The sequence below is a fragment of the Aquarana catesbeiana genome, linkage group LG03 (genome assembly GCF_042186555.1).
Source record: "Aquarana catesbeiana isolate 2022-GZ linkage group LG03, ASM4218655v1, whole genome shotgun sequence".
Taxonomy (NCBI): Eukaryota; Metazoa; Chordata; class Amphibia; order Anura; family Ranidae; genus Aquarana; species Aquarana catesbeiana.
The window spans coordinates 704580112-704602202 of record NC_133326.1 but is presented as its reverse complement, the minus strand read 5'-3'; the positions used below and the strand labels follow the sequence as shown (position 1 = coordinate 704602202).

Below are 22091 nucleotides of genomic sequence, written 5' to 3'. Positions count from 1 at the left end.
TCTTCCTCCGATCTTCTGCTTCTTGTTCCAGTGTTTTTGTCCGGCATCTTCCTCCACAGCGTCTTCTTCCCTGCTTCATTCTTGGGTCGCTCTGCATCCATGATGGGATGCATCCATAACATGCGCCCCTTTACAGGCATACTATAGACACCCCCCAGGTACGAAATTTAAAGGAATATTACACTTTTATTGTTTCACTTTAAGCATTATTAAAATCACTGCTCCCGAAAAAACGGTTGTTTTTAAAACTTTTTTTGCATTGATACATGTCCCCTGGGGCAGGACCCAGGTCCCCAAACACTTTTTATGACAATACCATGCATATAAGCCTTTAAAATGATCACTTTTGATTTCTTCCATAGACTTTTAAAGGGTATTCCGCGGCTTTCGAATTTGCCGCGAACACCCCAAATTGTTCGGCGAACTGGCGAACAGCCGATGTTTGAGTCGAGTCGAGCATGAGTTCGACTCGAACTTGAAGCTCATCCCTAGTGCCCATCAGTACTGCTAATTAGTGCCCACCAGTGCTACCTACCAATACCCATTAGTACTGCCAATCACTGCCTCATCATCAGTGTCACTTATCAGTGCTGCCTATAAGTGCCCATCAGGGCCGCCTATCAATACCACCTATCAGTGCAGCCTACTAGTGCCCATCAGTGCAGCCTTGTCACTGTGCAACAGCGAAGGAGAAAAATTACCTGTTTCCAAAATTTTATAATAAACTGTTGAAAGTTTTGGGGTTTTTTTTCAAAATTTTGATCATTGTACATTTATTTAGCCAAAACATAAAACCCAGTGGTGATTAAATACGACCAAAAGAAAGCTCTGTTTGTGTGAAAAAAATGCTAAAAAATTCATATGGGTACGGTGCTGCATGACTGGGCAATTTTCATTCAAAGTATGAGAGCGCTGAAAGCTGAAAATTGGTCTGGGCAGGAAGGGGGTATAAGTGCCTAGTGAGCAAGTGGTTAAAGAGTGCTTTCAGTTGTCTGTTCATTGTTTGTAGGGGTCTGTTTTAGCTTTAAAGGAGGGCGATGATCTTTCTTATAATGGAGCAAGCTGTAGACGTATCTCTGACACTGGGAGGATGCAAAATAGTAGATAAGAGGATCCAAACAACAGTTTATACTGCTGATACTGGCACAGAGGATGTAGGTATAATGCAGAGAATTTTCCAAATACGTATACATCTTCACATAGTGGCTAAAATAGAGGACATTGGTGGGGCCAAAGCAAAGAACAAACACACTGAGCACAACCACGGATAGACGGATAGCTCGCAATCTCTTACGGGTGCGATCAAATTTTGATCTACTGAGATTGCAGATGGTTCCAATGTAACAGAAAGTTGTAATGAATAATGGTAGGAAAAAGAAAAGTGAGATAAGAGTGGTGAAATAGTAAAAATAATAACCACGACGAACATAAACATTCTTATCATCATGACACGTTGTGATATTTAGCATACGAACTGATTGTTTATATATGAGCAGGGGCACAGTGCTGGCCATTGAGATGACCCAGATGACACCACACACCAGCCAGGCTCGGGTCACTGTGCGCCAGGAGAGAGATCGCAGTGGGTAGACTACGGCCAGGAAACGGTCCACACTGATACTGGTCATAAGCAGGATGGAGCAGTACATGTTACAGTAATATGCTGCCGTGACAAAGCGACACATTCCTTCTCCGATGAGCCAGTTATTTTCTAAAAATCGGTAGACAATATGAAAAGGCAGGACGCTAACGAAGAGGACATCTGCAGTGGCGAGGTTCAGCATGTAGACCACTGCTGGCTTCCTGACCTTCATCTTCACCAGGAACATGATAATCGCCATGATATTGAGAGGAAGAGCCACAAGGAACACAACAGTATAGATCAGTGGGGTAAGCATATTTAACATCCAAATTTTTTTAGGAGGTTTCCACACTGGAAGATGAAAACATAATATTTCTATCAATAACTAAACCAGATAACATGTATCTTTTTTTTTTTTTTTTAAGATTAAAATAAATATTTAGGAGAGCAACACATTCTGCATAGAAAACAAAAAAACACTTGAAAATGTGCAATCAGGGGTCATGTCCGGTCGGCCATCTAGATGGCTGCATCTATCGGAGCTCTGGCTGTATAGAGAGCTTCTGCGGTACACAGCAACACAGGGAGATGCTTAGACCCTCTCTCAGAGAGTCTGATATATTCTTATCACCTAAAAAACAACTTATTTCACTTAGATAGGCATGTAGTCAGGATATCTTTCCTTTCCCCTCCTAACAATTCTGCTTTTCTCTATTCTCTTACTTATACATCTTCTCTAATTTACCCTTTCCTCCCTATACCCCCCAATTCCCTCTTCCTTCCCTTCCCCCCCTTGTTTTTCTCTCTCCCCCTTACCTTCTTATCCTCCCTCTCCTCAACTGCCTCAAACCTATACACCCCCTGCTCCTTCTACATCCTCACCTCACCCTTATCCTTTCTTTCCTTTCTTCTTTTACCCATCTTCTGAAGCTGGTGGCAATCTGCCACTTCTAGGAAATAGATTCGGTGGTCTCCACTCCCTTTTCCTAATTGAAGGTTGATGGTCTTAGGTCACTGACTTGTTTCAAACCAGTAGACACGATAGCATTGTGCTGCCTAGTCCTTCTTGGATCAGACAAACCAACAACAGCAGTCCCAGAACTGAGATTCTTTATAATTGGAAACTGGTCCGGAGTCCTGGGTTGTTTAGGACTTGGACCTCTTTTGTGACTTTAACTCTGACTCTATCAAGTCTACTTAGTCATTTGATTAATAGCAAAAAGATTCTAATACTCTTTCGTCAGGTTTTATCTATCCATATCAATATTTTGAATGTTCTATTTTGCATCTCTTTTCTATATCTGTATAACTGGCTTCTGTGCTTAGATTGCCACCAGTACTACCTGTTAAACATGTGCAATTCCTTTCGGTCAGAATGCAAATTCAGACAAATTATTGGTTATTCAGGGATTTGGATGTATCCAAATCTTTGAATGAAATCGTAACAAATAAGTAATGAATTTCATTGAAATTCGTTAAAATTTGTTTTGTTTGTTCGTTTTTAAATGAATTCCAACTTTTTAGAATGACTAGAATTCGGAACGGTCAAAAAATGATCAACCGATTTGAATTCTGTGTGAAGAATAGCTGGTTGTTAAGCAGGGGGACAGGAAGCTGGCCGACTATGCCCTTAACAAGCATGAGTCATCATCTGTCAGTGAGCTTCCCCGCTGACAGCTGAATGTAAAAAAAAGAATGTCAGCAATACAAAAATGTTTTTAAAAATGGTATGGGGTCCCCCCCAGTCCATACCAGGCCCTTTGGGTCTGATATGGATTTTAAGGGGAACCCCGCGCCAAAATAAGAAAAAAAAAACAATGTGGGGTCCCCCCAAAACCCATAAGAGTCCCTTATACGAGCATGCAGCCCGGCAGGTCAGGAAAGGGGGGTGAGCAAGAAAATGGGGGGCAGGATCTGGGGAGCCCCTTGTTAAAGAGGGCTTTCAAAATCCGATAAGACCCCTGCCAGTAGACCCCCACAACCACCAGCCACAGTTGTAGGGATGAGGCCCTTGTCCCCATCAACATGGGGACAAGGTGCTTTAGGGTGTGAGGGCAGAGCCCATGTTGCCTGGTATGGTTCAGAGAGGGGCCCTTGCATGCCCCTTTTTAATATTGGTGTGGGGTTCCCATAAAATCCATATAAGACCCGAAGGGCCTGGTATGGACTGGGGGGCATGTGGTTTTTGTTTTAACATTTTTGTATTGTGGCATTCTTTTTTTTAAATTCATCTGTTAGTGGGTAAGCCCGCTGACAGATGATGAGTCATGGTTGTTAAAGACCTGGGCGGTCGGCTTCCCTGCCCACTGCTTAACAACCAGCTATTCTTCACGCAGAATTCAAACTAGTCGATCGTTTTTAGACCGATCCAAATTCTAATCATTCTGGAAAGTGGGAATTCATTAGAAAATTTATAAAATGAAAACATTTTAGTGAAAATAAAACACAATTTTACATAAATAAAACAAAATAAATTCTGAAACCAAACTAAACAAATTCCATAACAAAACAAAATTAGTAACATAACGAATCTATCCGAAACTAAACAAAACAAATGTTTCTGCTTCATAAAAACTTTTACTTTATTAATTCATGTATTTATTTTTTTCATTTGTACTGCCTTTCAGTGTTTTATATCATTTTAATGATATAAGTTTTTTTCTGTTTTTCTTTTTAAGGGATCATTGTTTTATTATTTGGTTTTTGACTACTGGTTTAGTGTTGCAGAAGGAGTGATGCCTTACTGTGATCTCTTCTGCAGCTTGTGTAATGTATCTGTATCAGTCAGCCATTATCCAATAGCCCTTTAAAAGCGTCCTTTTGTGACGACACACATTGGTCGGAGACTAGCAGTGACATCATCACGTCCACTCTGCAAAGTGTTTTTAACATGCTTGTCTCCTAACACTGGTTGTGAGTACTTTTCTTTATAATAAAAAATGCTAGTGTTTTAAATTACTATGTTATGGAATCTATCTGTGTTTCCTCTATAATGGGTACTGTTTAAGTTAACCTGGCTGAAAAATCCTTAAAATGAGTAATTGATCTATGATCCATCCTTAATTTTTATACTTTATTTAAGCACTGTTAGACCTCTTGAATTATGCGGTCTAACTATCTGATAAGCAGTGGGAGTGTGTATTAGTGGAGCATTGAAGTAAACATTGAACAGAAACGTTGTACTTTAACAATTATTCATCTTTGGTTTGGTTCACAAATGTTCCTTTGGACACTGTTCATGTTTATCACAGATTGATTTTAATTGTTTATCACTTTGTGGAGTGTTCACTTTTCGGATTCATTAATTTTTCATGTATTTTCTTCTGTATGGCTTTTGTGTTATTAAGAGGTTTTTCTTAAAGGGGATAGTGCAATGTTTTTAAATTTGTGGTTCACTTCTATTGAGTATTTCAATATACACTCACTGGCCACTTTATTAGGTACATCTGTTCAATTGCTTGGTAACACAAATTGCTAATCAGTCAATCACATGGCAGGAACTCGATGCAGTTAGGCATCTAAACGTGGTGAAGGCAACTTGCTGAAGTTCAAACTGAGCATCATAATAGGGGAGAAAGGGGATTTAAATGACTTTGAACGTGGCGTGGTTGTTGGTGGCAGACGGGCTGGTCTGAGTATTTCAAAAACTGCTAATCTACCGTTATTTTCACGCCCAACCATCTCTCGGGTTTACAGAGAATGGTCCGAAAAAGAGAAAATATCCAGTGAGTGGCAGTTGTGTGGAAGAAAATGCTTTGTTGATGTTAGAGGTCAGGGGACAATGGGCAGACTAGTTTGAGATGATAGAAAGGCAACAGTAACTCAAATACCCACTCAATACAACCAAGGTATGCAGAATACCATCTCTAACACATCAAAACTTGAAGCAGATGGGCTACAGCAGCGGAAGACCACACCAGGTGCCACTCCTGTCAGCTAAGAACAGCAAACTAAGGCTGCAATTTGCACAGGCTCACCAAAATTGAGTAATAGCAGATTGGGAAAATGTTGCCTGGTCTGATGAGGCTGGATTTTTACTGCAACATTCAGATGGTAGGGTCAGAATTTGGTGTAAACATGAAAGCTTACATCCATCCTGTCTTGTATCAATGGTTCAGGCTTGTGGTGGTGGTGTAATGGTGTGGGGGATATTTTCTTGGCACACTTTGGGCCCCTTAGTACCAACTGAGCATCGTTTAAACATCATGGCCCCGAGATGATGTCTAATCAGACGAAACACGTCTGGTCAAGTTCTGCCAACATCATTGCGCCTTTTTATGTCTTCTTATGAGCCTTTTATATGCTTCAGAAACGTGAGTGTTTGCTTGGCCTCCTTTTTTAAGCACTTAACAACCGGCCCATAGCCGAATGACGGCTTCAGGGCGGTTGCTTAACTCTGGGAGGACGTCATATGACGTCCTCCCAGAATTCCCCCCTCACGCGACCCCTGGGGCGCACACCCAAACACATCTGTGACCGCCGGGTCCTCTGGATCCCAGTAAATGGCCACTGATCGCGGCCGTTTACCATGTGATCGCGCCGTCAAATGACAGCGCGATCACATGTAAACAGACCGGCGTCATCTGATGACGCCGATTCCTCTCCTCCCCTCCTGTGTACCGATCGGTACACTGTGAGTGGAGAGGGGGATGGATGGATGGCTGCAGCGCTGTGGGCTGGATGTGTAGTGCCTACAGCGCTGCACAGAGACATCCAGCCATTAATCCATCCATGCTCAGCCATCCCCACTACTATGCAATGCTGTGCAATACTCTGCAATGCCCCACATTACTCTGCAATACCCCACATTACTCTGCATTACCCCCACAATACTCTGCAATACCCCCACAATACTCTGCAATAGCACCATAATACTCTGCAAATACCCCACAGTACTCTGCAATACCCCCACAATACTCTGCAATACCCCGCAGTACTCTGCAATACCTACACAATACTCTGCAATACCCCACAGTACTCTGCAATACCCCCACAATACTCTGCAATACCCCGCAGTACTCTGCAATACCCCACAATACTCTGCAATACCCCGTCTGTACTCGGCCTCTGTATGTGGCCAGGCTGTGGAAGTCTCACACATGTGGTATCGCCATACTCAGGAGGAGTAGGAGAATCTATTTTGGGGTGTCATTTTTGGTATGTACATGTTATGTGTTAGAAATATTGTATAAATGGACAACTTTGTGTTAAAAAAAAAAAAATGCGTTTTAACCACTTCCCGCCCACCGGCCGTCATACAACGTCCTTGACTTTGTGCAGGGATATCTGAATAAAGCCTGCAGCTACAGGCATCATTCAGATATCAGCTTTTTCAGCCGGCGATTCCCTACACCATAAGAATGATCATAGCGGCTGTTCCACTGCTTGATCGTTCTTACGGGAGGCGAGAGGGGATGTCCCAACTCCCGCCGCCCTCCGGTGCTTCTACCGACTCACCGCTACGATCGAAGCCAGGATCGTTTTTTTTTTTTTTCAATTTCAGGCTTCCCAGCCTAGAGGTGAGATGTGGGGTCTTATTGACCCCATATCTCACTGTAAAGAGGACCTGTCATGCCATATTCCTATTACAAGGGATGTTTACATTCCTTGTAATAGGAATAAAAGTGGTCAAAAAAAATTTTTTGGGGAAAAAAGCATCAAACTAAAATAAATAAAGTAAAATGAACAATAAAAAAAAAAAACATTTTTAAAGCGCCCCTGTCCCTGTGTGCTCGCATGCAGAAGCGAACGCATACATAAGTCCCGCCCACATTTGAAAACGGTGTTCAAACCACATATGTGAGGTATCGCTGCGATCGGTAGAGCGAAAGCAATAATTTTGGCCCTAGACCTCCTCTGTAACTCAAAACATGTAACCAGTAAAAAATTTTAAAGCGTCGCCTATGGGGATTTTTGAGTAGCAAAGTTTGGCGCCATTCCACAAGCGCGTGCAATTTTGAAAGGTGACATGTTGGGTATCTATTTACTCGGCGTAACTTCATCTTTCACATTATGCAAAAACATTGGGCTAAATTTACTGTTTTGATTTTTGTAAAGCACAAAACAGTTTTTTTTCCAAAAAAAAGGCGTTAAAAAAATTGCTGCGCAAATACCGTGCGAGATAAAAAGTTGCAACGACCGCCATTGTATTCTCTAGGGTCTTTGCTAAAAAAACATATATAATGTTTTGGGGTTCTATGTAATTTTCTAGCTAATGATGATTTTTACCTATACGAGAGAAATGTCAGAATTGGCCTGGGCGCTCCAGAACGCCTGAAGGTGCTCCCCTGCATGTTGGGCCTCTGTATGTGGCCACACTGTGTAAAAGTCTCACACATGTGGTATCACCGTACTCGGGAATAATAGCAGAATGTGTTTTGGGGTGTAATTTGTGGTATGCATATGCGGTGTGTGAGAAATAACCTGCTAATATGACAATTTTGTGAAAAAAAAAAGTAAAAAAAAAAACTTGATTTTGCAAAGAATTGAAAAAATGACAACTTCAAAAAACTCACCATGCATCTTTCTAAATACCTTGGAATGTCTTCTTTCCAAAAAGGGGTCATTTGGGGGGTATTTGTACTTTTCTGGCATGTTAGGGTCTCAAGAAATTAGATAGGCCGTCAGTACTTCAGGTGTGATCAATTTTCAGATATTCACACCATAGCTTGTGGACTCTATAACTTTCACAAAGACCAAATAATATCCACCGATTTGGGTTATTTTTACCAAAGATATGGAGTGGTATAAATTTTGGCCAAAATATATGAAGAAAAATTACTAATTTGCAAAATTTTATAACAGAAATGAAGAAAAATGTATTTTTTTACAGATTTTTCAGTCTTTTTTCTTTTATAGCGCAAAAAATAAAGAACCCAGCGGTGATTAAATACCACCAAAATAAAACTCTATTTGTGTGAAAAAAAGGACAAAAATTTCATATAGATACAGTGTTGCATGACTGAGTAATTGTCATTCAAAATGTGAGAGCACCAAAAGCTGAAAATTGGTCTGGTTAGGAAGGGGGTTTAAGTGCCCAGTTGTCAAGTGGTTAATAAATGCAATTTTAAATGTTATCACACTATGTGGAACCTTTCTTTGAGTTTGGGTTTCATCGTGTGAGCAAGAGGACCTCCTCTGTTCTTCCTTTCCTCCATCTGAGCCTCATCCATTTGTTTGATGCAAATCTGTTGCTGATTATTACCATAAGGAACCGAGGTGATCTGGATCCTTGATGGTTTCCCATATATGGTGTTCATCTCCACAAGCTCAGTCGACTTGGGTGGTATAAGCCCCCTTTCGTTCCGAATTCAATTTTTAACAAATTTCGACAAATTTGTTAATTCGGAAATATCCGAATTAACGACAACCCATTTAACAAACTTTTCTGAAAATTTGTAAATTTGAATATCTAAAAATTCGTAAATTTGAAAAAAATTGTAAATTTTTAAATAAAATGGGAAATTCGTAAAAAAACCCCAGAAATTTGGAAGTTCGAAAAAAAATGAAAATTCGGAAATTTGAAAACCCAAAAATCTTAAATAATAGGATTTTTTACTTACCATAAAATCTGTTTCTCTAACTTCATTGACAGACACAGCCTTCTTTACTCAGAATGGTAGAGTTATATCATCTCCACAGGAGTAGGACTAGGCAGAACAAAAAAAACACCCCTGGCTACGCCCATGGGCTGTCCTCAGTCAGTATATAACCCCCTCCCTGCTCTAGGTATTCAGTGAACTTGGTGTTTTCGGTTCTCCAAGAGCGGCTCTCTCTCTCCCTCCCTCAAAATATCGGGAGATTCCACTGCTTACTCTGTCTCGGAAGGTGGCCTCTTGGTGGCCTTCACCTCTACTCACAGGGTGTTGAAAAGGGTGGCGTTATCTTCTTGTTCACCTTACCCAGGTTTAGGCAGTGCTTCACCCTTTTCTATAGTTCTGTCCCTGGGTTTCCATTTGAACAAGGACATTGTGTTTCATTTCTTGTGTCCCTGGCATCACATCCCAAGGAATTTGCCTTATCTGCCCGGGATGTGGTTTGGGGGATTTGGTTGTATTTGCCAGCCACTGAGTCTTTTGGAGGTCAGGCTCTCTGTACTCACGGACAGGCCAAGAAAGGGGCTGTCTGTTTCTTCTGCGATCTTCTTCTGGATGGATCAGACAGATTATGACTTTGGGCTATTCTGTCAGGCATTGGGTTCCTGCTTTCCCTGTTACGGTACAATCTTCTCGGGCGCCAAGTGCATCTTGGGCCTTCTGTTTTCAGGAGTTCGTGGCACATTTTTCACAATTTCTACGAAGTGGACGGGTTGGCATCTGCGGGTGCCTTTTTTGGGCGCAAGCTTTTTGCAGGCTGCTGTTAAGAGGGTCTAATTCCTCTTGAAGGGGTATCGTTCAGGTTGGGTTCCAGCTTGTCCTGTGAAACTCCTGTTACCTGGTTGGCTTTTGTGTTAGCCTTGGGATTTTTTGCTGTCCCACCCCTCATGTTCAGCACTGCTTTGGGACATCCCTACCATTCTGAATAAAGAAGGTTGTGTCTGTCAATGAAGGAATGAGAAAATAGGATTTTTTACTTACCGTAAAATCCATTTCTCTGAGTTCATTGACAGACACAGCACCTATCTCTCTATGGAGTTTTTTTTTTTGATACTTCTATTACTGCTTTCTACTAAACTGAATACCTATAGCAGGGAGGGGGTTATATACTGACGGAGGACAGCCCATGGGTGTAGCCAGGGGTTGTTTTTTTGTTCTGCCTAGTCCTACTCCAGCGGAGATGATATAACCCTACTGTTCTGAATAAAGAAAGCTGTGTCTGTCAATGAACAAATGAGAAAATAACTAACTAATAATAACTTAACTATTACTAACTATTAAATTATAGGTATTGGAATTTCCTTTCAAATTTGGCTGTTAGTGAATGTATTAATGAAGACTTGTTTAAGGTACTTTTTCGAATATTCAAAAATTAATAAATTCGTCAATTCAAAAAAAATCGTAAATCTGAAAAAAAAAATGGAAATTCGTAATTTAAAAAAAAACAGAAATTCGTAAAAAAATGGAAATACGAAAAAATCGGAAATTCGGAGATCTGAAAATCTGAAATAATAACTTAACTATTACTAGCTATTAAATTAAAGGTATTGAAATTTCCTTTCAAATTTGGCTGTTAGTGAACGTAATGTATACGAATTTATCCGAAGTTACGAATTATCCGAAATAATGAATGCCATATCTAAACGAATAGAACGTAATGAATTAATAATAAATTACAATTAAAATAATAAAAACGTATTATTATTATTTTATTGTTAATTTGTTCCATTCCATTTGTTTACATGTGGCATTCCTTATTTCAGATAATTCGTAACTTCGGATACATTTGTATATGTGACGTTCACTAACAGCCAAATTTGAAAGGAAATTCCAATACCTGTAATAGTTAAGTTATTATTAGTTAGTTATTGTTTCAGATTTTCAGGTTTTCTAATTTTTTTTGAATTTCTGAATTTTTTTTTTTAATTTTTCAAATTTACGATTTTTTTTCAAATTTACAAATTGTGATCATAACGAATGACCTGAAAAATGAAAAGAAAAAAAAAAAACAAATGAAATGAAAACTAACAACTTTTTCGTCAGTGCACATGTCTACTATGGACCAAAATCTCTGAGGAATGTGTCCAACACCTTATTAAATGTTTGCCACGAAGAATGAAGGCAGGTCTGAAGACAAACGAGGGTCCAACCCGGCACTAGCAAGGTGTACCTAATACCGTGGCCAGGGAATGTATATGAGTACTGCTGCCCAGGTCTTAAATGATTTGCACTAAGCTTAGAATTTTTTTTACACATAAGTCCTTAGGTATTGCTGGTTACATACAGGCCAGTGACACCACAGTTTGAAGGCAGCACAACCAGAATGTGGAGACTGGAGACAGAAGGCACGGGAAGGGTTTCCTCTTAAAAAAATTAAAGCTACAGTGGGGAAGAAAGAGTGGCATTTGGCACAAAATAACAAAGACTGCACAAACAGGCCTAAATGCACACCTCTGCTAATGGTCATTTCTGACAAGGCACCTGCATTAGTGCAGGCCAGCACCTCAAGCACATACTGGGCTATGTCCAGCAAGTGATTTCTCCTCTGCATAATGTGCAACATCAAACAGCAGAGGGCAGTTTTGTCACACACTAATCTGTTATGGGCAGAAGTTGTGTCACCTTTTTTCTGCAAGGTAAGCCATGACCTGGTATACAGTAATTGGCAAAACTGTTGACAAACCTTTCTGGCCTGGTGTAGAACATCTTAGAATCCTGGGTACTTGCCCAGGAATGGCTGGATTACAGAGTTGAGGACAGGCAAGGTATATGCTGGATTAACTGCAAGCAAAGGGCTGCCACCAAATTTCTGCTGTTATCACACACATCCTTGCTTGATTGCAGCTGTCGAAAAGGTCAGCCACCTCTCAGCATGAGCACGAGGAGCTGTCTGAAGCTCTGGCTTTGTATATCTCCTGGCCTACAGGCAAATAAGGTGATCATAAAGCATGGAGACGACATTCTTAGAAAAATATTGGTAATAGCGTGTCTCCCACTTTTGGGCCACACAAGCCATCAACTAGTGGAAAGACAACTAGTTGGTATGAGATGAGCTGCAGTGCTATGTGGCAGGACATCATAAGATCCATTTTTCAAGGCAGAGTGAGAGGTCCTGCAAGGTCCCTAAACATCGGTCTGGGATGCTTGTTGGTTTATGTGAATAAAGGACACGATTGTCACTATACTAAGGTGTGCTGGTGAAGATCCTTATTTTTCTATTTTTATGTGGCTTATAAGACTTCACAGAAGAGTGGAGACTGTTATAGCTGGAAAGGAAAGGTAACTCCATATTAATAACCACAATTTTGAAATGAGGTGTCCATCAAGCTCATATACAGTATGTGTAAAGGTTGCTACAAACTTTAGGCCATGCAGTATATGTACATGTAGCTGAAAGACAATCATCTGTTTATATGTACAGGAGACAATGAAATCAGCCAATCACTGTCAGTATATTGGTCGCTGACATGGGAACAGGAGTCACCATAGCCCTATTCTGGGGGAGGAGTTTCACTTTGGCAAATAACCTTCTCAAAGGTGGGAGTAAAGAATGGGACGAGGTTAATTGGAAAGGGTTCCACTTATATTAGATGGGTGTACTGTTTATTGCTGTCCTCTGATTGGCTAATCCGCTATCCATTAAAATGCACAATGTCAATATCATGTTCTAGCATGACTTACCTCTTCCAAAATATTCATTTTTCAGTTTGAAGGCTTGAATCTTGACATTCATGAGCACAATGCTCACATTGGGAGAAACCGCCAAATTCACCTCCTTATCGGCAAAACAATACCCAAGTGGAGCAACCAAGGCTTTTAAAGGCTTATAAGCTGTTAAGAAGTTCAGACCTATAAAGCAAGAGAATGCAATAGAAAGATTATGTCTAAGCATGACTGGCCAATGTAGAAAGTGAAGTGATGCCTAGTCTGGGACTAGAATACAAGGAAATAAGGCTGGAATGGGGTGGAATTAATATACAGTGTGCTTTACTTACCTAGACTAATATACAAGGAAGTGCATGTAAGCATGATGAGGGCCATTAAGCAAAGAATCTAGGAAAATGTGAGTAAGGCCAACAAGGAAACCAGTTGTAATCATAGCTAGATTAGTAGCTTGTGATTGGAAGTCTGAGCTCAGCTAGGGCCATTACACCAGGAACTAAAATTTATTATGGTCAGGACTGGTAAAGTAAAAAACAAGTACAAAAGTTTAGAAGACATGGTAATCCCAACTAATTAGTACTCACCCAATAATACCTGGGGGTTGTAATCAAAATATAACAGACCAACAATAGAGAAAAATAAAAAAACAAAGAGTTCTACACACCCTATAGAGTTTAACTACAAAATTAATTTTATTGCCTAAAACGGTATACAAAATATCTCTAGCACAATACCCATAATCCCCACGTACCCAAAGAACTCCCTAAAAAGGAGTTTCTATCCCCTCCCTTAAACAACTCCTCTAAAACACAACACCCTGTGTGGGACGGTGATGCACCCCTCATAAATGGCGGAGGAAAACACAATCCCCACAGTAAGCAAACCCACCCTCCCCAATACAGAACACCCACCTAAATACCTCTACAGTGGCTATAAGCCAACTACTAAGGGAATCCTACAGCTCGTTCCCAAAACAGAGCAGTTATCAACTTTGTAAAAACAAAGGACATCTAGCACACTACCCTATAATGGAAAAGATGCACTGCTTATGATAAACCCACAGGGATATCCTGGTCATTCTTTAGTCAGTCATAGAAAACAATGGGGATGAGAAAAAAGAAAGAAATTGGAGGCTAGACACACCAGTAGGGATGAGCTTCGAGTTCGAGTCGAACTTATGATCGACTCGAACATCGGCTGTTCACCATTTCGCGGAACAGCGAACAATTTGAGGTGTTTGCGGCAAATTCGAAAGCCGCGGAACACCCTTTAAAAGTTTATGGGAGAAATCAAAAGTGCTAATTTTAAAGGGTTATATGCAAGTTATTGTCATAAAAAGTGTTTGGGGACCTGGGTCCTGCCCCAGGGGACATGGATCAATGCAAAAAAAGTTTTAAAAACAGTAATTTTTTCTGGAGCAGTGATTTTAATAATGCTTAAAGTCAAACAATAAAAGTGTAATATTCCTTTAAATTTCGTACCTGGGGGTGTCTATAGTATGCCTGTAAGGGGGCACATGTTTCCCATGTTTAGAACAGTCTGACAGCAAAATGACATTTCAAAGGAAAAAAAGTCATTTAAAACTACTCGCGGCTATTAATGAATTGTCGGTCCGACAATACACATAAAAGTTCATTGATAAAAACGGCATGGGAATTCCCCACAGGGGAAACCCATACCAAATTTTTTTTTTTAAATGGCGTGGGGGGTCCCCCTAAATTCCATTCCAGGCCCTTCAGGTCTGGTATGGATATTAAGGGGAACCCCTGCCAAAATTTTAAAAAAAAATGGCGTGGGGGTTCCCTTAAAAATCTATACCAGACCCTTCAGGTCTGGTATGGATTTTAAGGGGAACCCGGGGCCAAAAATGTTTTAAAAAATGGCCACATGTCCTCAACATTGGGAGGGTGCTTTGGGGTAGCCACCCAAAGCACCTTGTCTACATGTTGATGAGGACAAGGGCCTCACCCCCACAACCCTTGCCCGGTGGTTGTGGGGGTCTGCGGGCAGGGGGCTTATCGGAATCTGGAAGCCCCCTTTAACAAGGACCCCCAGATCCCGCCCCCCGTGTGAAATGGTAAGGGGGTACAAAAGTACCCCTACCATTTCACAAAAAACTGTCAAAAATGTTAAAAATTACAAGAGACAGTTTTTGACAATTCCTTTAATTAAAGTCTTCTTTTTTCCATCTTCTTTCTTCTATCTTCCTTCGGTTTCTTCCTCCATCTTCTGCTTCTTCTGGTTCTTCCTCCGGTGTTCTCGTCCAGCATCTTCCTCCGCTGCGTCTTCTTCCCTTCTTCTTCTCGGGCCGCTCCGCATCCATGATGGGAGGCTCCCGCTGTGTTACGCTTCTCGTCTTCTGACAGTTCTTAAATAACAGAGGGCGGAGGAGGCCCGAGAAGAAGACGCCGCGGAGGAAGATGCCAGACGAGAACACCAGAGGAAGGATCAGAAGAACCAGAAGAAGAAGAATATGGAGGAAGAAACTGAAGGAAGATAGAAGAAAGTAGATAGAAGAAAGAAGACTTTAAATAAAGGAATTGTCAAAAACTGTCTCTTGTCATTTTTAACATTTTTGACAGTTTTTTTGTGAAATGGTTTGGCTACCCCAAAGCACCCTCCCAATGTTGAGGGCATGTGGCCTGGTGCGGTTCAGGAGGGGGGGGGCGCTCTCTCGTCCCCCCTCTTTTCCTGCGGCCTGCCAGGTTGCATGCTCGGATAAGGGTCTGGTATGGATTTTTGGGGGGACCCCCACACCATTTTTTTAAAAATATTGGCGCAGGGTTCCCCTTAAAATCCATACCAGACCTGAAGGGCCTGGTATGGAATTTAGGGGGACCCCCCACGCCATTTTATTTTATTTTGGTTCAGGGTTCCCCTGTGGGGAATTCCCATGCTGTTTTTATCAATTAACTTTTATGTGTATTGTCGGACCAACAATTCATTAATAGCCGCGAGTAGTTTTAAAATCCTTTTTTTCCTTTGAAATGTCATTTTGCTGTCAGACTGTTCTAAACATGGGAAACATGCGCCCCTTTACAGGCATACTATAGACACCCCCAGGTACGAAATTTAAAGGAATATTACACTTTTATTGTTTCACTTTAAGCATTATTAAAATCACTGCTCCCGAAAAAACGGCCGTTTTAAAACTTTTTTTGCATTGATCCATGTCCCCTGGAGCAGGACCCAGGTCCCCAAACACTTTTTATGACAAAAACTTGCATATAAGCCTTTAAAATTAGTACTTTTGCTTATTCATGTTCGAGTCCCATAGACTTTAACGGTGTTCGCGCGTTCAAACAAATTTTTTGCCTGTTCGCATGTTCTGGTGCGAACCGAACAGGGGGGTGTTCGGCTCATCCCTGCACACCAGTATACAATCAACGTTGTTGGACCCATTATCCAGCTTGATATACCTGGTAAAAGAGGTGGAATTCAACCACAAATATAGTCAGTCCTGACTAATTAGGTTTAAGGAAGACTGTTGATGTAAGAAAGGGAATTATGAAAGTACTGAGAAGAGCGACATAAAAAGCACTATACTGATCCGGTCAATTAAAATATCCATTCACCATACTTGAGAAATTGCCACAGACTCAGATATAATAGAGCGTAACAGCATGAGGGAATTCCTGCAGCATGCAGGGTATTCCTATCTATCGCAGATATAGGCAAAACTTCTCAATGCCTCCATAGGCTTTGATTACTCACAGATCCCGCTGGTCACCATAGACAGGTTTCCACAAGTAGTTGAAGGAAACAACCAGTTGGTATATTCCCAATGCATACCATTCTCCAGCAGTGGTTTCCTTATCTGTGATGCTTTTTATCTGTGCCGATCAGATGTTATATTTCCTTTTTTATCAGAGACGGTTGCTCTCTTAAAGCGGAGTTCCACCCACATATTTTTTTTTAAAAAGGCATCCATTCTGCTGTTATGAATCTCATTTTATAAATGATGATGTCAGTAAAACCTCCGCTGTATTTCCTGTTTTTTTTTTTAAACTAACCTTTGTCTTTCCTTTGAGCATTTTCCATCTTGCTTGTGGGCACGTGAAGCCCACTAAGTCTCTTTTCCGGGATAAGGTGCATTACACACAAGGCCCAGTGAAGGGAGTGTCTCTGGTTGCCATGGTGATGCTAAGAGGCGGTGTTCTATCAGAAAGCCGCTGCCCATCAGAATATGCAGCCGAAGTGACGTTGCACCGCGGCCATCTTAGTATACCCGCACTCGTCCACAGTAAGCCTAGAGTTAGAAGTCGGCAAGCAGACATCTTTATACACCCACCGGAGTCTTGCTTTTAGAATTAAACATCAAAGCATTCAAACGGACTTCTAAATACAGTATTTCACTATATAAGCAGAGTTTACTTTTAAAAATAACTGTGAAAAGCAAGATTTCGGAGGGTGTATAAAGATGTCCGCTTGCCGACATCTAACTCTAGGCTTACTGCGGACGAGTGCGGGTGTACCAAGATGGCCGCGACGCAAACGTCACTTCTGTTGTATATAGCGGCGATGCCCATTGACTCCTGGGAATCATGACACACCTCCCAGTAGCCAGTTCGCCGCAGGAGGTGACGGAAATAGCCACGGGTGGAAGAAACAGGAAGCTTTAATTAAAGCCATGGGAACAAGGTAAAGGAAGAATTATTTGGTCAATTCTGAAGCTGATAGTGTTCAGATGAAAAAGTGGGTGGAACTCCGCTTTAAAGTGGATGTAAACCCAATTCATGAAATTTGAGCTGGGCACATATATCTGCAGTATTTTGTTATCTCTCTTTAAAGAGCTAAGTCCCATAGCTCTCTCCTGAACCGTTCCTCTGATATCAGCCTGATAACTCCTGACAAATTCTCTGACCCATCAGATAAAAGCAGCCTGAAATTTGTGTCGGGGAGGTTGCTATAAACAGATTAGCAGGCAGCTGGTCCTGTTACAAAACACCTCTGAGAGTCTCTGCCTATGAGGAGAGGGGGTGTGTGCCTTTCCTCCAATCAGCAATTTAGCTATCTTGGCTGTATGCTCAGACATCACACTTTGTGTTAAACAGGAAGAGAAAATTTCCTAACACGATCTGAACTTTGTAAACAGTATATAAATGTGAAAACAGCAGATATACATGTAAATCTATGTAGGGTGATTTGGTTCATCTTCACTGAGGCTGTTCACTTCACTGGGTGTATGGAGGGTTTACATCCACTTTAAGTCCTCAGAGGTGATTAGATGGATTTCTCCGGTCAGATGGATTCCTCCGGTTAGTGCATCAGACACTCCAGTTGAGTGTCCTTGAAAGTTGGTGGCTGAGCCGAGCAAAGGAATGGGGTGCATGCATAGGTTTTAAGCATACACCTCCTTCCTTTGCTCAGCCCAGCCACCAACTTTCAGGGATACTGTTAAAATCTTGTTTTTACGGTATTAATATCGATATTTCAGTAATTCACATTTGATGAGGAAAGTTCCAAGTCCGTTCAGTTCTCGCGTAAAAACTCAAAAATTGATTTAATAATAAAATAGCAAAATAACACTATCAAACTGTAGAATGTAAAAATATCAATAAAGTATTATATTCTTAAGATGAAGATTGAATCAGATGTGTATCTTTGTGTGTGAGTAAAGCTGTGCTTTCTTCTATGTCTAGTGGTGGAATGCCGTTAAATCTGCTCCACAGCCTAGATTTACTGCTAAAATCTGACCCCTCCTTCCTAAAAAAGGCTGGTTAAAGGTTCCTCTCAGCATTATAGTCCTACAGAAAACCGCAGGGCTAATGATTTTCTAACTTTCAATCTAACGCCAGATGTTGAAATACAACACTCTCTCTATTCACAACATTTCATGGGGACTGGCAAGAAGAGCTATGTGTAAACCTATTTTAACATATACAACATAAGTTTCCTTTAACTTCTAAATCAAATACTACATATATCAGTATGCATATTATATTAATTTAAAACCCAACGTTCCTATTCATATCCTAATCAAGAAATATTGTAATATAAACTACTTATATTTTTTAACTAACATTAAAACTTTAGCATCTTAAGTCACGTGAATCCTTCCTTCTCATCTGATGGGGGAAGGTGAGAACCCAGCTCAAGATCCCTAATTACAAACAAATGTTTAGCTCTCCATAGGAATGTTTATGAAGCTTATAACCATGTATATTTTTCCAAGTATAAGAATCTATATAACTTCACTTTTTCCATACAGAAGATATATAAATATATACATTCAACTCAATTATTCTGAAAAGATCTCATTCATTCATTTGTTAATACTTATTAATTGTAATGAATAAATTAAATGAAATGAAATTAATATTAGATAATTAGATTAAAGAAAACTTTCTAAAGTTAACATGAGGCAATTTATAGTTGTGTCTTTTGGCAATATAATAAATAATGATATTTGAAGCGCTTCACAATGTGCATGAAAATGAATATATAAGAATAAATATAAATATAAATAGTCAAATAAATCCAGTGGTGAGTAAAAATTCCTAAAAAATCCAGCAATCAAAATAGTGTAAAATTATAAAAAATTAGTGACACCAAATGTGTAAAAAAATTCACATAAAAAATCCACATAAAAATAAATATATAGGGATGTATTCAGAAGGTTCAATTATACAGGTGTAGAATCCTGATTGGTATAGAGCTTTTGATCACTAGCAAAGCTGTTTAAAAACACTTGCTTAATCAAGGTGCTCATTGACCTTCATAGTAACAATGTGCTTTTTGCTTCTATTCACAACCAATGTGAGAATCATAAACAGGCAGATAAGAGAAAAAAACAATCATTGTGCAATAGTTAGGATACCAAGGTACACAGGCAAACTTCAATCCACTCACGTGTTCCTTATAATGTTAAGGCATATGCAGGTTTTACTATAGCAGTCAGCCGCCTTAGACAGGAGCAGATTCAGTGCAGTACACTGTGTGATACTGCTGATCTGCACAGAGCGTCCTTGGCTCCTTCCACGCGTTACATCACAGTCACGTGACTTTTTCAAGGATAATACAAGCTCTGACGGACTCAGCTTTATAGCACAACAGCAGAGTGGTTGCCATGGCTACAGCATGAGTTTATCATCATTCTGCTTCCTGCATATACTTCAATCTTGTTAAAACCTACTTTTATTAGACATGTAATTCATATGAATATCGTTGGTTTATCAAAACCACGATTCCATGTGTAAAAAACGCAGTGTGTAAAAAGTAAAAAATATATATATTGATATCTCTAATCACGTTTACTTTTTCAACTCCCTCCAGTGGTCACAATTGGTATAACATCTCACAGAGGGAATATATGGCAAAGCTTTGTCTCTAATGGTTTTGATAATTGACCAGTGCCCCATGATATCACAAAAATGGGGTATCCACATGCTCTGCTCATAAATGTATGGAAAACGGAGTAAACAAGATGACATGATATATATATAAAAAATATACATATATAAAATTAAAATAATATATAATATAAGAAATAGGGAAATAATATTAAAATGTAAAATTAAAATCTAAAAATTCCATGATAGAATATTGCAAAAATGGATGATGACCATTATTTATATGCTAGAACTGAACCAAATATTGCCACTCAGAAAAAACTGGTATTGGACAAATAATGAGAATATTGGACCAAAAAATAAAAAAAATAAAAAATAAAAAATAAAATATAAAAAATAAAATTAAAATATATACCATAAAAATATATATATATAAATCTGAAAAATCTCTAAAAATCAGAAATAAAACAATTCAGGTCGAATTCAATGTTCAAACCATGGGGTTCTAATGTACCCATCTGGAATATCCATTTGGATTCATTCTTGCTGAGTTCCCTCACTTTATGGGAACCCCTCCAATGAGCCTTATACTTTTGAATAGCCCAGAATTGGAGACCCCTAGGGTCTCTGTTATGATACCTATCAAAATGTTTTGAAACACTGTGTTTTGGATAGCCTTTTCTAATGTTCTGGATATGCTCTCTTATTCTCTTCCACATTGGTCGCTTCGTTCTGCCAATGTATTGGAGGGAGCAGGAGCACTGTAAAGCATATACCACCCCCTCAGTCCTGCAAGATATAAAATCCTTTATTTCAAATTCTTGTTCAGTATTTGTTGAAGAAAATTTCTGACATTTGTATCCATTTTGATTAGTATTTATGCAGGCATAACACCTTTTACAGGGATAGAATCCTTTACCCTGAAAAAAAGGTTAAATCAGTTATTCTCTTGGGTGGGTTGGGTACATTTTTAGCTATGATGTCCCTTAGAGTTGGAGCTCGTCTATAAATGAATCTCGGTTTTTCTGGGAGTATATTTTCCAAAGTATTGTCAGTTTTTAAAATAGACCAATGTCTTTTTATAATCCTCTCCATCCTCCTGTGTTGTATACTGAAGTCCATTATCAGAGGTATGTCATCTGTTTTGTCATTTACCTTGATTTTATCTTGGATTAGCGCTTCCCTTGAGGTTTGATTGACTTCTGTTATTTTTTCTTCTATAAAACATTTATTGTACCCTTTTTCTTCAGACCTCTTACCTATCCACTGAGCTTGTTTAAGATAGTCATTATTTTCTGAACAATTTCTCCGTAAGCGAATAAACTGGCCCTTCGGAATGTTGATTAACCATGGCTCATAGTGGCAACTCGTTACTGGTATATAGCTGTTCCTTTCCACCGGTTTGAAGAAAGTTTTTGTGCTGATGATATTGGCTGTTAGTTTTATTTCAAGATCAAGGAACTGGATTTTAGTCTCACTAATTTGATGTTCAAGTTTAATATTTTTTTGGTTCATATTCAAACATTGGAAAAAGGATCTTAAACTCAGTTCATCACCCTTCCAAATAATAATACAATCGTCTATGAATCTTTTATATAGAACCAGTTCCTTCGGAGTATTTAAAAAGATGGCATCCTCCTCCCATTTTGCCATGAATATGTTGGCTACACTTGGGGCATATTTAGCTCCCATCCCAATACCCGTTAGTTGTCGAAAATAATTGTCATTATACCAGAAGTAGTTATGTTGAATACCAAAGGCCAGGCTTCTAAGAAGAAATCTTTTCTGTTTAGAAATGAGATGGCTGAATGAATCCATAGCCCATTTAGATGCTTCTATTGCATCGCTATGTTCAATTATTGTGTACAGTGAAGCAACATCAGCAGTTGCTAACAGATATCTTCCATTAGGGTCCAGGGCCAGAGATTTTAATATTTGTAATAAATGTTTGGTATCACG

General features: G+C 39.7%; 1 protein-coding gene across 1 annotated transcript; it reads right to left on the bottom strand.

Moving 5' to 3' along the window:
• Positions 1–935: 935 nt before the first annotated feature.
• Positions 936–12925, bottom strand: LOC141133613 (proteinase-activated receptor 1-like). Its single transcript, XM_073623090.1, has 5 exons — positions 12859–12925; positions 12562–12582; positions 8052–8082; positions 4480–4507; positions 936–1910 (listed from the first exon to the last, which is right to left on the bottom strand). Exons 1-5 carry the CDS (start codon positions 12908–12910, stop codon positions 972–974), a joined length of 1071 nt encoding a protein of 356 aa, XP_073479191.1. The 5' UTR covers positions 12911–12925; the 3' UTR covers positions 936–971.
• Positions 12926–22091: the final 9166 nt, after the last annotated feature.

Excerpts from the sequence above, each read along its gene's own strand:
- LOC141133613 (XM_073623090.1), bottom strand. The coding sequence starts at position 12,910 with ATGAATGTCAAGATTCAAGCCTTCAAACTGAAAAATGAATATTTTGGA. Across the intron at positions 4,508-8,051 it reads TCAATTCTTTGCAAAATCAA|AAAAGTACTCACAACCAGTG; the intron begins GTTTTTTTTTTT and ends TTTATTATAAAG. Across the intron at positions 1,911-4,479 it reads TCACAACCAGTGTTAGGAGA|TGGATGTTAAATATGCTTAC; the intron begins CAAGCATGTTAA and ends CCTAAAAAAATT.